This window comes from Drosophila biarmipes, chromosome 3R (genome assembly GCF_025231255.1).
Source record: "Drosophila biarmipes strain raj3 chromosome 3R, RU_DBia_V1.1, whole genome shotgun sequence".
NCBI classification, from domain to species: Eukaryota; Metazoa; Arthropoda; class Insecta; order Diptera; family Drosophilidae; genus Drosophila; species Drosophila biarmipes.
This window is the reverse complement of record NC_066616.1, coordinates 5323195-5337608: the sequence shown is the minus strand read 5'-3', so window position 1 is coordinate 5337608 and position 14414 is coordinate 5323195. Positions and strand designations below refer to the sequence as shown.

Below are 14414 nucleotides of genomic sequence, written 5' to 3'. Positions count from 1 at the left end.
AAAAGCCTTGATTTATGCAAAGAAAACATGTTATTATTGAACCTGCTGGTCTGAGTGAGTGATTTCCCAGCATGTGGGTTCCCAATATAAACTGCTAAGATATGCATGCAGATTGCCTTGTGTTAACAGCATTGATTCAATAGCCAGGTATTACAAATCAAAGACGTGTACATATGTTCGGCGAATTAGACTGAGCCCCCAGGTCAATTTGACTTGTAAATGCTTTATTCAATACATACCTGACTGATTTGTGTTTAACTTCGATATGTTTAAATTTATTTATAAATTTTGAAGGTATTGATACGTTGCAACACTTTTCGATTTTCTGGGTAACACTTATAGTCTACGTATTTAATTATCGTGAGCTTAAGGATGGGCGTGGGATAAAAAAGATAGACTTTGTTCTGATTAACAATAACCATCTACCCATCAAAAATTGATTAGGTTAGACCATTCATTAAAAAGGAATAGATAAGGACGATATGCCAAGACAAACAAAGAGCTTGTCCAAGACAAGAAGCTGGACTTCATTGTACAGCACAGATAGTCTGCTTTAATTTTTATTTAACCCAAAGAGCTCCGTTCTTCCAAAAACGTATTTTTAAACTAAAATAAACAAATATTTTAGGGCTTAGCCTTCAAAGAAATCCTGAAATTATTTGAAGAATATTGCTTAAAATGGATGTGTGAAGCTCTCTTAAATTGTTCTTCTCCTTCAATCTGTGGGCCCAAAGTTCAATAGATACACATTTAACACAATTTCACTTTATTTACCATTTCATGTGCTGGCGACAAATCTTCTCTAATAACAATTTTTGCATATTGACTAATTGAATTTTCAGCCGCACCCGTCTGACCGGCAATTAATAAATATTCTGATTTCATTATATCGTATTTTTAGTAAATTACCAGTGAATTATTTGTGAGCCATTCACGTGTGTGTGTGGGAAATTTAAAAAGTGTTCTGACCGCAGCCGATTTTAGTGAAACAGTGAACAAAATCAGAATGAATATTAATGCAGCGGTTGAGTGACCGATGAGCTTCATTTGACATTAAATAGGCGAACCATTAGACTACAATAAATAAATAAATAAATACGAGTTTAACAAATAAATTATGCTTAGCCTAGCTCTTTTATCCTATTTACAGTTCGGTTTTTAACAAGTAAAAGTTGACTCAAAGTTGCTCGTTTTCGCCCAACGTCTCACGCTCTCCAAGATTTGGGACCTCCGGCTCACTTGGCCGGCATGGTGCACTGTGGATACAGGCTCTGGCAGTCCTTTTGATCCTGGCCATCCCGGGCAGCCTGAATTAGTCGGTAAAAACGACGCACTGCCTCATTCGCATGCGTTACGGGCTCCAGTTCGCTGGTATCGCTGCAACAGACACAAATGAGAAACTTTAGCAAAACAACTTTTGGCGTATTTAATTAAATGGTATTTTTTGTGTGAGCTATCTCAGCAGATGCTTCCCATCGTGGTTTTTATACACTCGAAAACAAGGTTTTTGTAATTGATCTATGTCGTTTAAAATAAGTCATGCCAGATATTAAAAATATGATCTACAAAATATGTATATAATATATATATATAAATGTATTTTTAGATATTCAATGTTTTAAAATGTTCAATAAAATCTCTCAAAAGGTATTTTTATATTTGTGAAATAATAATTTATTATTCATAATATTCCTGATACTCACGTCAACCAAAAACAAAAGTACAAAATAAAGCTCTTGACATTTTTCGACTGCCATTTTTATACAGAAATCTTCAATGTGTACGGTCTTTAATTAATGTGATTAAAAGGATTTAACAATATTAAATATTGCAGATTTTTGAAAAGATTTCCCGGAAGTCAAGTCAATGTTTCTTTAGAGTGTTTTCACTTAGTTAGTCCTAGCTGCAGGCCAAAGCCTATGAATGCCTTTGGTTGGGTGCCAGGAAGTCGGCTAATTAACTTTGCCACTTCGGGCCGTCGCAGTAAAGTTTTCATGAGCGCAGGTCGAATCGCTTGTGCGTTCTTTCGGGCTTACCAACACGCGCCTTTTGTGTGCCAGACATCCATGTTTCACCCAAAGACGCCTACGTCCCATTCCCCATTCGGGTGCTCAGCTATTCGAGCTTAAATTGGAGCCGTCTGGGGCAATTGATTCCGTGGGCGGGGTGTTGCTAATGGATTTCATGTGACTAGTCAGTCGTGCTCGGAGGTGGTGGCCGGAAAATCGCACCCTCATAAGCCAAGGCCAACCTGATTTCCTATGCTCTTTGGCCGCCAAGGAGGATGGGAGGACGTGACCCGATGCAAGGATATGTTATCTGACTTTTAATGTACAACAGTTTTTTCATCTTCCGCCTTTTCTCACGAAAAGAAGTTGCTAAATACAATAAATCAACAACTAACTACAGTCAAACTTCTGTAACTTATTCTGGTCCAAACCCAGTCCCTTGCCAAGGGATTACATAGAGCTACTCAATGAGTTACAAATTATTTATCAATATAAGTTAAACCCACTTCCTCTGATAGATTTATTTTCCAACGATAATGAGATTTTATAATACTGATTCCGACTTGATAAGATGTATTTTTTGACGGATTATATTTCCACCGAACCTCCGCTTTGCTTGCAATTATCTCCGAAAACAGAGCAGATTTTAATTAATTTAATTGCTGACGTCAAACATTTCAATAATATTTCAAGAAACAGGGCAAATTAAAGGTAAACAAACAACGCCCTGGGCTGACAGTTCCAAATGGTATTTAAAAGCGATTCTCTCCCGAAACACTTTAGCAGTATTTCAATTAACTGTGATTGTTTCCCTTATGTAACATAACCTTTCATCAGGTTAATTTATTTTAATTATTTTCAATGGCCGAAAACCTGAGCTCCGAGCCATCGTCAATGGCGTCTCGATAAGGCAATTAAGCACACTTTGGGCCACTCAATTAATGACTTGCCATGGGCACGCTGGCTCATAAATCACAAGACATAGGGACTAGGTCTAGCCGACTTCTCCTGGGGGACGAGCCTGTCACTCACAATTTTGTCAAGCCAGTTATCTCGGGTCTGGCAATTTTGCACTCATTGTTGCCAGCGTGAAAAAAGCCCATAGGCACGGCCCGAAGATAATGAGCCATGAGAAATATGATGAATGCGAAATGCGAGTTTATCTGGTCTGTGACATGCTCGAGTGCCCCTGGAGTGACCGATGTGGGTGGAACCACCTCCGATGGCACGCGGCTTGTGGCAGGCAGTTCCGCTTGGCCGGTCAAGTGCAGTGTGCAGCGTGCAGTTCAATTAGAAGATGCGACGCGACAGCCACGAACTTGCGACGATAATTGAAAGGCAATGATGGGGGACCGCGCTGGAGGCGGGCCATTAAAGCCTTTGTCGCAGCGAAAACGCATCGAGCTGGGCTGGCTGCAAACTGAATTTAAGTTTTGACTGCCTGACATCACAATTTGCAATGCCTGGGGAGCAATTAGAGCACAGAATGACACATTTTATGGCAAATGACAAGACTTAGTTCAAGGCACACAGCCATAAGGCCAGCCTGCCTCTTGCAATTATGGCCAAAATAGTAAGTCGTGAGATTTTGAAAACTAAAGAGAAACATATGAATAACTTACACTATAATGAAAATGCATAAAGTAAACTGTTAAGGAAAAGCTTTCTTTTTGACAAAAATTAATACTCTTTTGGGCGCTGTGCAATTCCAATTGACTTATATGGTAAATGGTAATTGTAAATGCTTAATTTTTAAATGCTTTTTTATAGCCAATTTTAGAATTCAAAGACTTTCACTTCTGATTTTTATGGCAGATACCGTTCTAAGCAATAAATTTCAGTTTTGCCATGGCAACATCTTAGCCTTTTCCTACAAGAAACATTCGCATATTAGCAGTAATGCATTTAAAGATATGGATTCCATTTAATACACATCTCACACCTTTAGTAAGCTAAAGGGAATTACACAAGAAGGTTGAACAAGGTATGAAAATATATTTGAAAATGTTACCAAATAACTACCTTACACATTGGTGCTTTCACACTTACCGACTCAGCTCCGCGGAGATGAAGTTGCTGTGCGGACTGTAGGTGGCCGGGTCCTTGTACATGCTGCACACGATGCGCTCCTTGCAGAGGTCGTTCTTCACGCCCAGCTGCTCGACGATTTTGTCGATTTTCAGCAGGATGGGACTGTAGAAGGGGTCGTAGTTGAGCGGATACAGCGGCTGAAACGCACAAAAAGCGCACAAGTTATTCACGAAAGCAGCTTGGTGCGGCGGATGTCAGCAATCGCAAACCTGTCCGTCCTGTACAAATGGCTGGTGCTCCAGTATCTTCTGCTGCTGCTGGATGAGGCGCTGCTCGGCCTGAATGCGGATGGCCTCCTTCAGCTGGGCGGCTAGTTCGGGCTGGAGGTGGAAAAAGAGGATATACAGGGAATTTTGTCAGTCATGCTTTCGGCAAATCTATCTTTTTCACTATGTTCAAACTTGGTATTTCATTATATAAGGAGCAACAAATGGGTCGATAAAACTAGAGCACCCAATATAAGAGATTTTTACTGCCATATTTAGAGGTTCTTCATATCTCTTCTAAAAAGATATTCCGCAAGTATCTTGTTCTATTTAAGAGGTCTTCCCACTTTATTAATTTATTAAAATTAATTTGCACAATAAATTTTATGGAAATGCAAAACGCTAAGTTAAACTACAATTGTCATATACTTGTGGTATACCTTTGCAGGTAGTATTATAAGCTCAATCAGAATTTTGCGGAATTGAGGGGGTTTTTCGACTTTAAAACATTAAGTTTTTTTAATCAGCATCCCGAGAAGGTTTTATCTATCCACTTTCGTCTTTTCGCCTGTCTTTCCGTCCGTTTCAATCGAAACTAGTATCTTAGAGTTTAGGTAACTGCATGCAAAGTCCTCCTCTTATTGCAGTTTGGTTGGAACAATATCATAAAGTTCTCACAGGAATTTGGACAAAAACATAATATTACCAAAGAAAAATATTGTAAGGGATTCTAAATTTTGCATGGCTTTTTATATATGGTTTTAATCATTGAGCTATCATATCAATCCGCTGCAAATGTACAACGAATACGGGTTCTGAATGACATGGTTTAACCACAAGTCCTATATAATTCGGCTTGATATTAGGTGCTGCTTTGAGATAGGCAAATGAAAATATTATTCCCTAATACTAGGGCTGATTCAAATACTCCTTCCTTTTTGTGACCATATAAGACAATAGTACTTTAAGCATATGTTATGATTTTAGCGACGTCTCTTACAAGCCTGCAACTTTTCTTATTTATTCTGTGGAAATTAATTTTAAACTCGGAAATGCAAATGGCACATAAATTAGGTATGTGTCCAAGTCAATGCCGTCGTACACACATTTTGTTGGATGTAACAGCAAATACCACTTTGTGTGAAAAGGGTTGAGTTTGCGAGCGCTGCTGACCTTCTGCCGGGGACAGCTCATCCGAGTCCAACTAAGCTCGCTGGCACACTTTCTCGACGGGCAGGAGTTCCCATCATATGCGGCCATGGCTTGGCGAGGTGTGCTCATTTAATTAAGGTGAGCAGCGGGGTGTTTTGCAAGCCTGCGGATTTTGCTGTCGGCCGGGCAGTGCAATGGCAAAGTGCATTTTAATTATGGCTTAGTTGAAAAGCCAAGAGCCCAAAGGCCCGGCCCACATGCGGCCGCCGGCTCTGCGCACTCGAAAGTGAAAACCGTCATCAAGTGTAAGTCAGTCAGTCAGTCAGTCAGTCAGTCAGTCGGTCGTTTGTTTGGTCTGCACAAACTGTTTGCCAAGCCATTCACCTTGCAGGGCTGCAGTCTGAGACCTCGAAATGTGTCGTTGGGCAAAAAGAGAAAAGAATTCGCCTGCCGTGCGGACAAGACAATTTGCATCATAGGAAAACAATTTGCACTTTTGTGGAAAGTGTCAATAGAGCCAGCCGTCTGCCAGACGATTGTTTGCCTGTGAAACGCAGCAGCCTGATTGATTGTGGTGCTGCCAGGCTGGGCAAATGTGCAATCTGCAAATAGGAGCCACTAATGACGGGAGTAGCCAGGAGGAGGTGCAGAGCACCACTCGGAATCGTGCTGGCTGGGGAGGTCTCAGTGCCCAGACGACCATGAATATTAAATTCTTTCTTAAATGCTCACCGAGGGAAGCTTGAAAAGTACTTAGTTTTAAAAAATTTATAAAGTAAGCCTCCTTGTTTTTATGTGTTTACTATAATTGGTTATTGTTTTCAGGTCAGGGTGCATTTTAATGTCTTCATAGAAGTCCAAAAAAGTCTTGTATTATATCATTACATTTCGATTTTGTTTGCCTAGATGGTTCCTTTAAAGGATATTGAGATTTGGAATACTTTAGAAATAAAAATAGAAAATAGAATATAATAGAATGCTAAAGAATATATTTAAAATTACTTTTTCTTAACGAAACATCAAACAAATAAATACTAAAAAAGCGGTATTGATATAAAAATGATTTTAAGAACCTATTTCCTAACTGTTCTACTATATTGTATATGCAACAAATGACCGAAAGTATAACTCTCAACTTAATATAGCCATTTTGCTTGATTTTGACAAATTTTTCAAGTGTTCTTTCCCTTTAAGCCCTTCCTGTGTATGCTCTACGCGAAAAAATGGCGCCACTCTTGCTACCCAACCACACGTGGGCTATCTGATTTCACAGACTCCTTTTTTATGTACATTGCTGCGATTACAATAATGCACATTTGCGTATTCCGTTTGCCTGGTGGAAATTTATACCAACATACGTAATGGGCTGTAATGTGATACGCACCGAAAGTTGGGGCTCCTGCACCGCCTGGTTGTGCTGCTGATTATTGCGCGCGGGATCATACTGCGCGGCAATTTGCGCTGCTGCCGTGAGTCCGGGCCCACTTGGCGGCGGATGGGGACCCGGTCCCAGTCCGGGGCCCTGTCCCGGAACGAACACCGGATGGTGCTGCGTGTGTGCCGGCCTGGAGCTGGAAACAGGGGGAAAATTAGGTGCCGATAGCAGGTGGGAGTGGGCGAGGTGTGGGAGGGTCAACTTGGGCTGGCACAATAGTTCCACTGTGGCGGCGAATCAAATTTCCTCTCCGCTGCTCTTTTTAATTGGAAACAATTGCCACCCAACAGTGAGTGTTGTTTGGCTTTCATTAAGGAATTTTAATTACATTTGGGTAAGCAGGAGGGACATAAGAAGGGATGCGGATCAAACAGATAGCGGTTCCATTCGATGAAGAAATACTCTCGCTTGAATGGGTCGTTGATTATAAGTAAGGGTATAATAAACGTATGTTAGAGTCCTGCACAGACAAAAAGTTGGCATACTGACAGCTAAGCTTAGATGAAAAATCTCTGATTTGGATATAGTATACCTTCGGGCTCTAACGAAGTTTTAAAAGAAATACAACAAAATTAAAGAAAACTTTTTACAAATTAATAGTTCTATAATAATGCTCTATCATCAAGTAATCTGCGAGCTTAACTTTGTCAGAGTTCTGCGCAGAAACAAAGTTGACAATTGACATTAAAGCTTAGAAGAGGAAAGTACCATGAATTGGCTAAGAAATGATCTTCTAAATTGTTTCTTCTATCACCGCTCAAGAGATAATATAGAGATTAAATATGATTTTTGTGAGATATAGTATTGAAGAATTATACCTTCTGGTTTTAATCTACCACCAAGTAATAAGTGTGATTCCCTTTTTGCAGTGCAAGCAATGAATGCGTAGGATATAAGCACTTTAAAATAAAGTCACCGGGAAACGAAGGAGTGCCTTCGGGGCTAGTAAGAGTTAGTAGCTTATACAACGACCTAATTTATGGGTGTGCGGTTGTGTTCTCGGCGGCAGTGCAAGTGAGTTTTCATGTGCGTAGGTGTACTTGTTTGCGGGTTTCGGGCGCCCTTGAGTGGCATGTACCTTTGTTTGTCCTGACTTTGAAATGGGTTTAAACTGTGACTAGAGGCTTGAGTTTTCTGAGCACTTAATTGCTGTTGCAGCTGAAGCTTGAGCTGTTGCTGCTGCTGAAGCTGAAGCTGTTGCTGTTGCGACTGCTGCTTTGGCTGGGTGGGCGGCCTCGCCTGCTGGGTGGCAGGCCAACGTTGGTGTTGCTGCTGGTGTGTCGCATGTTGCTGGTGTGCCTGTGCCTGAATCTGGTGTTGCTGGTGTGCCTGTGTGGTGCCCAGGCCCCAAGCATGCAGGACCCCGGCGTCATTCGCCGGGTGGGGCTTAAAGTAATGCGCATTCTCCTCTATCTGTGCAACGCGATTTATATCGCCTATGTATCTATTGTATGGTGATGCAGGTCGGTTGTTGTGTGAGAGTGTGGCGTTTGAGTGTGGTTTAGAGACAAGACAGAGACACAGACAGTTACAGATGCGGATACGGAAAGCGTGGGAGGTGTCTAGAAAAGCGGAACTTACTCGGAGCCCAAGCCCGGTCCACTGTTCTCCCAGGCCCCCTCGAAGTGCTCGAACCCGGGGCCGTAGCTCTCGTGCACCGGCGCTCCGTGGAGATAGGCGGACGGGTGACCCTTGGGCGGGTGGGTGTAGATGATTTCGGGAACCGGACCCGAGTGGTGCTCTCCGCTGTGCCAAGGGGGAACCACCTGGGGAGTAGAGATAAAGATTTAGGTTGTGTAATAGAAAAGTACTTTTTCTAAAATTGAAGTATGGATAATTGCATTAATCTGTTTTTCTAACACATGCAGTATTTTACTTAGAGGTACTTGACTTCTTAAAAAAGAAACATAAATATTGATAATTAAACTACAAAATGCAATAGCAAATCAAAGCGATATTGTCCACCGTTCAGGGAGCATAACCGGGTGCAATTGAGCTTTTCGAAATAAAGTGATGCATATTGCACCGAACTTTATTAAGTGCGTTGCCATGGCAGTCAGTGAGCGCAAATTAGAAAAATGGTAATGAAGCGTCGGGTGCACGGCTTCTGCTTGACATTTATTAACTTGGCAGCAAAACTTTGTTCGCTGCTCTGGAGGGCTTCCTTTGGAGTGCCCTCAACGCACCATCTAGTCGGCTATTTATAGCCAATGTTTGAACATACCAAATAATACGCATTATAGCTCAACTTGGCTGGTGGCTCAGTTCAATGACTGCCAGAAAGCCGTAAATAACGAACAAAATGCGGAGATACGGGGCTGTGTCATCGCCTGGCAGTTGGGCTCGGAGTTCAAGCCCTGCCTATTATTTGTGCTTTTTATTGTGCGCCAAATTCGAATCATATTTCATGCTGTGCGGCCCGAAACTTTTCCTAGCAAAGAGGTGACAAACGCTCACGAACAGACGAATTGTTAAGTGGGCGTGCTTCTTGGTCCTTCTGGAGGGAAAGTCTTTCACTCTGTCATTTAATTTAATTTACACCGAGTGCGAAAGCAGCCAGGGATGGCGAGGACGCTTTAACTGACTACAAGTGGTCTAGAAAATATGCACATATCATTGGCCACCCGGGTGTAACTTCGCACATGGAATTCACACAAACTACTCCCCAATCGATATTCCATTTTTTATGCCGCCAATGCTTTCCTGCACTTGGAAAATTCATATATTCCGCGGAAGAAAGAAGAAAAAGTCAAGCTGCAAGTATTCCCCTCGGATTCCTGCTTTCTCCAGTTGTCAGCGTTGGCCTAAACCCCAATAAACGACACTTTTAAAGGATTGTAATTGCTAAGTGGTCGTTTTATTAAATCAATTCTGGGGAAGTCCCACTTGAGCAAGATTGTCGTATGCAAACATGGAAGCCCGGATTATCCCAGTGGCTCAGGCCCTGGTCGCAGTTCGATGGCATTCCCTGGGAGCATAAACATCTCATAAATACGAGTATCTACGCGTGTGCACTCTTTCGTGGGAAAATGGGGCGGCAACAGCCAAGGCCTGGCTAATCCCCGTCAACGGCCCCAATAGAAAGACGGGATTTCATTTGACGATATGTCAAGCTGGGTGCTGTCTGTGTCAGCGTGAGCTCATTTCGAGGGCACGTGCTATGCCGACTTGAAGTCGGGAATCTTCAATGGAAATACTTTTCAACTGCCGGCGGAGAACGCCTCTAGACTTTTCTAATTGAATTTCCGGGAGCGCGGCTTGCACACGAACAAAAGAGACTTCCGACCGGCAGACTTATAGACGAGCTGAATCACAGCCAGATTGTTAATGAAATTTCTCCAAAAATACGCCCGAAACATGATAAGTATAATCAGCCTAACCCAAACCAGTTAGTGGCGTTTGCTGGCATCGAAGAAATTTCTTTCAACCGAATGTCAAATACCAGTGTCATCTGTGCTCTGCTCGCTTTTAAAACTTGTAAACATTTGATTATAAAGTTGAATAAAAGATATATGCAACAAATACCTAAAATGTTACTCAAAGTATCTTAATTTCATTATATGAATATCTTGTTTAGATTGGCTAGTTTCTGTATAGTGTTTTATATGTATCTAGTAGTTGTAATAAACTGTTAAAATCAGATATCAACTGGTACTTTAATTTGGTTTTTGGTTGGGTTGTAACCATGTCACGGATGCAATGCCAGTGACCCAACTTAAGAGAATCTTTATGAATGCTTGAAAGCCGAACTTCACTTAATATTATGCGTTTTGTATTACCCAGGCAGGTGCACCTTCTTTAATACCAGCAATTCTATTTGATTGTATCGATTAACTTTCTAGAAATCTCTGCGAATAAGATGCAATTTGTGCATTGTCGTCTCCCAACTGCGCTCACCGTGTGGTGATGATCGATGAGGTGATGGTGGTGGTGGTACTTGGCTGGTGCGTGATAGGATTGCTGGTAGTGCGAGCAGAGCTTGAAGAGATGCGACAGCGCCGGGAACAGGAAGAGCAGGAACTTGAGCAGTAGTTTCTTGGCCGCCCCGACTCCGATGACGATTGGCAGCAGCCAGAACAACTTGATCTTGATGATTTTGATGATCAGCAGCAGTGCGAGGAACGACAGCACCAGTTTGCTGCGTAGAAATTTTTCTGGACAAACGAAAGTAGCAATCGAATCAGACTTTTGGATGCAGTTGCTGCCGTGGATTGGCCAGAGAGTGAAAGCGGTTGCTACATCTGCAACTGCGCGATGGGGAAACAAATTGCGAGTATTACTTACGTATCTTCTTCTGGATTATCGCCCCGGCCAGTCGGGCCTTGACTACCTGTTTGGGAATCAGCTCCAGCTTGGCGATGATTCCGTTGCCTTCGATGGCTCGCGGCGAGATACGAAAAGTGGCCCCATTGAACATAACCTCGGGCAGATCCACCTCCAGATCGTGGGTCATGGCGAACTTGATGCTCTTGCCATACAGAGCGCTGGTCACTTCCTCGATGGGGGTTTCCGCACTAGCTGCTTGGGAAATGCAGAATCGGAGAGTTAGGCAGAGAAACACTCATGAGTGACGCTTTTGGGTTAATGAAAGTTGTGTGGAAAGCGAGTTTCAGCACTCTGCATAGGATGTTGGATGTTCTTGCGCAACTGCGAGTAAATATACACATCCTTAAGTTGGCTCTGTGTTTAAGGCAAATTATCTATATATAAGCGAGAGGGGGAGCTGTGCGCTTCCGCTTGGCAAACACTTTTCCGTTGGCTTAAATGAGTAAAATATGTTCACAGTCCTTAAAGGCAAAAAAAAAAAAAAATTCAAAGGGGTTTAAATTGTTACTAAGCACTGCAATAACATAATTTTGTGTTCTAGAAACTTGCCTTTATTGTAAAATAAAAGTGTAATATAACTTTAACCAGACTTTCTACGTTTTAAGTTCCAAGAAAATTTTAATTTTTGACAGTACAGTATTATTATACCCTTGCAGGGGGTATATTGATTTCAGTCAGAAGTTTGCAACTCAGTAAAGGAGACGTTTCCGCTTATTAAGTATATATATTCTTGATCAGCATCACTAGACGAGTCCGTCTGTCCGTCGGTTTCTACTAGTCTCTCAGTTTTAAAGCTATGGGGCTGAAACTTTCCCAAAAGTCTTTTTTCTATTGCAGGTAGAATATAAGTCGGATCGGACAACTATATCTTATAGTTCCCATAGGAATTATCGGAAAAAAAATTTAAAAAAATTATATCTTTAGTGTTTTTTAACATATAACCTCCTCTGCTTGGAAATAACATTTTTTGGTTTTGAATTTCGAATTCAATTTTTTCAAAAAAATGGGTGGGAAAATAATATGAAACAAATTATAGCTTCGGTGTTTTTTGACATATTATCTTATTATATTGGGAATATCATTTTTTATATTTTTGAGAATTAACATATAGAGAAATAATGAAATTTATTTTGTATTTATAACATCACTGAAAATTTTCACATGGTGTTGCTAACGTTTTTTATTTCTTTTAACTGCAAGGATATATACACTTTGGCTTGCCAAAGTTAACTTCCTTTATAGTTTTTTAAACAATTTACTTATTGCTGTTTTTGTTTTACTTGTATTTCAAACTTCACCTTAAATATAATTTAATAACCTTTCAATTTGTAAATTTCCATTCCCATTAACATTTATACTTCTTTGAGCTTTTAAATATACACCTAGCTAATTTTGCAAATTCCTAATGATCTCCAGCAGCTTACATAATTCTTGACCGACTCGATGGCTGTTAATGGGCGATTGTTACAGTGTTGGCCATGCTGTGAGCCGAAGAAAACATCTGATGCCTGGTAAAGAGCCGCATAATTGAGCGCAGTCAAAGCGCCGTGACTCACATAAACAGAGATCGTTGCCGCAGCAGATATTTTACTGCTCTCTGGCGCAGCTAAAATACGTTAAAAATCAAATCAAATCGCGGCAAGTGAAAGTTACTGGAAGTGGCAGCGGCATTTTTTGTGGACGTGCTCAGGTATTGGTAAACAACACGAAGAAAAGAATCGACGTGAAAACTGGTCGCACACACCGAGTCGAGCATACAAGGGCTCTTACATAAGACGATGTTTGCTAAACTTAATTGGGGAAAAAAACCCATTTTAATGTCAAGAATTGGCTGCTAGTTCACTGAGTTTATTTACTTTTTTGTGATACCGAGCTAGTTTCACTCAAAAAATAAATAATTTCATCTTGCAATTTGCACTTAAAGCTTAGTAGTCCTAATCGGAGATCAGAAAATGCCCACTTTAACTTTGATTCATATTTTTTAATAACAAATTACGTTACCGGCTAAATTATTTAAACCTATCTATGATTTTTTCCTATCTCTTTTCTCCAGCAACATTTTGTGGAATATAAGACCTCTTAAAAGCTCTGAGATGCGCTATAGAAAATTCAACTCACCGGCACGTGCCTCCGAGTGCTCCTCCTTCTCCTTTTCCACTTTGTAGTCCACTTCGTTCTTGAAGAACTTGAGTCGTTGCGTCACATTGACATCCTGGGCATCCAAGGCGCCATCCAGGTAGCTATAGACGTTCTTCTGGAAACAGGAGACGTCTGGCTTCAGATAGCAATCGCGGACAAGGCCGTCCCAGAGCTCGTTTCCACTAGTGAAGCGCCTGGCCAGGCGGAGGAGCAGCGAGTCGCCAGGGGCCGCTTTATCCGTCTGCTTCCTGCCCGGAATATCGGTGGCATTCACCACGGGCTGCCACTCTCCTTCCGGCGGCAGTTCCGTCGTCGTCCACTCCGCTGGGGATTCCGTCGGGGACTCGTTGACCGCCTCCTGCTCCTCGACGGCCTCCGTTTCCAATTCCAGGCGGCTCAGCGGCGTGGTGGAGAGATGGCGACCAAGACGACCATTCCGAGCCGTTCCATCCGCTTCGGCGGCCGAGTTGATTAGGCAGATCAAGAGGAGGAAAATCAAGTGGCCACTCTTTAACCTGGCCATGCTCACTGGGTGGCAGTTGCGACTGCAGGTGCGATTTCTACTGGAGGATGTCCACTGTCGGTGGCTCTCACCCGAGCCCCAATTATGGTGCAAACGACTGTGTGTGCTGGGCATTTTCCGTTTCGTTTTCGGTTTCACCCGGCCAGTTAGCACTGCTGACAGCCGATTCACACCTTGAACCTGCAATTGCAATCGCAATTGCAATTGCACCCTGGCCCTGCAATTTAACTGTAACCCAACTGTTTATTTAGCTGATTTCGCTGGAAGTTCGTGTTGGGGAACGGGAACTCTGGCTTTTTGCGGACGCAATGGCCGGCTTTGTTGGCGAAATCGTTAGCCAATTGACAAATCAATTTATGAGGCACTCGGCTTAGCACGCAAACACCATTCCATTGATTGTCGGTCGATTTTCGTAGCAGCTCGGTTCTTTTTATTGGTCTTAATGTACTTTCTTCGTGGTGTTTGTTTTGGACTCGTTTGTTTGGAATTTCGCTGCCGCATTTAGCGCGTTTTCTATTTGCTCTGTTCGGCTA

The 14414-nt window shown here is 42.0% G+C and overlaps 1 protein-coding gene across 5 annotated transcripts; it reads right to left on the bottom strand.

Annotated features, from left to right (window-relative positions):
* Nucleotides 1–749: 749 nt before the first annotated feature.
* LOC108027442 (uncharacterized) lies at nt 750–14127 on the bottom strand. Of its 5 annotated transcripts, none has more exons than XM_017098891.3 (9): nt 13338–14127; nt 11178–11414; nt 10791–11047; nt 8475–8659; nt 7972–8337; nt 6843–7029; nt 4310–4420; nt 4059–4237; nt 750–1377 (listed from the first exon to the last, which is right to left on the bottom strand). In XM_017098891.3, exons 1-9 carry the CDS (start codon nt 13993–13995, stop codon nt 1236–1238), a joined length of 2322 nt encoding a protein of 773 aa, XP_016954380.1. In that variant the 5' UTR covers nt 13996–14127; the 3' UTR covers nt 750–1235. The 5 variants fall into 5 exon arrangements, with proteins under 5 accessions (XP_016954380.1, XP_016954381.1, XP_016954382.1 ...); XM_017098892.3 differs by having other exon boundaries at nt 11178–11411; XM_017098893.3 differs by lacking the exon at nt 7972–8337.
* Between the last annotated feature and the right edge of the window lie 287 nt (nt 14128–14414).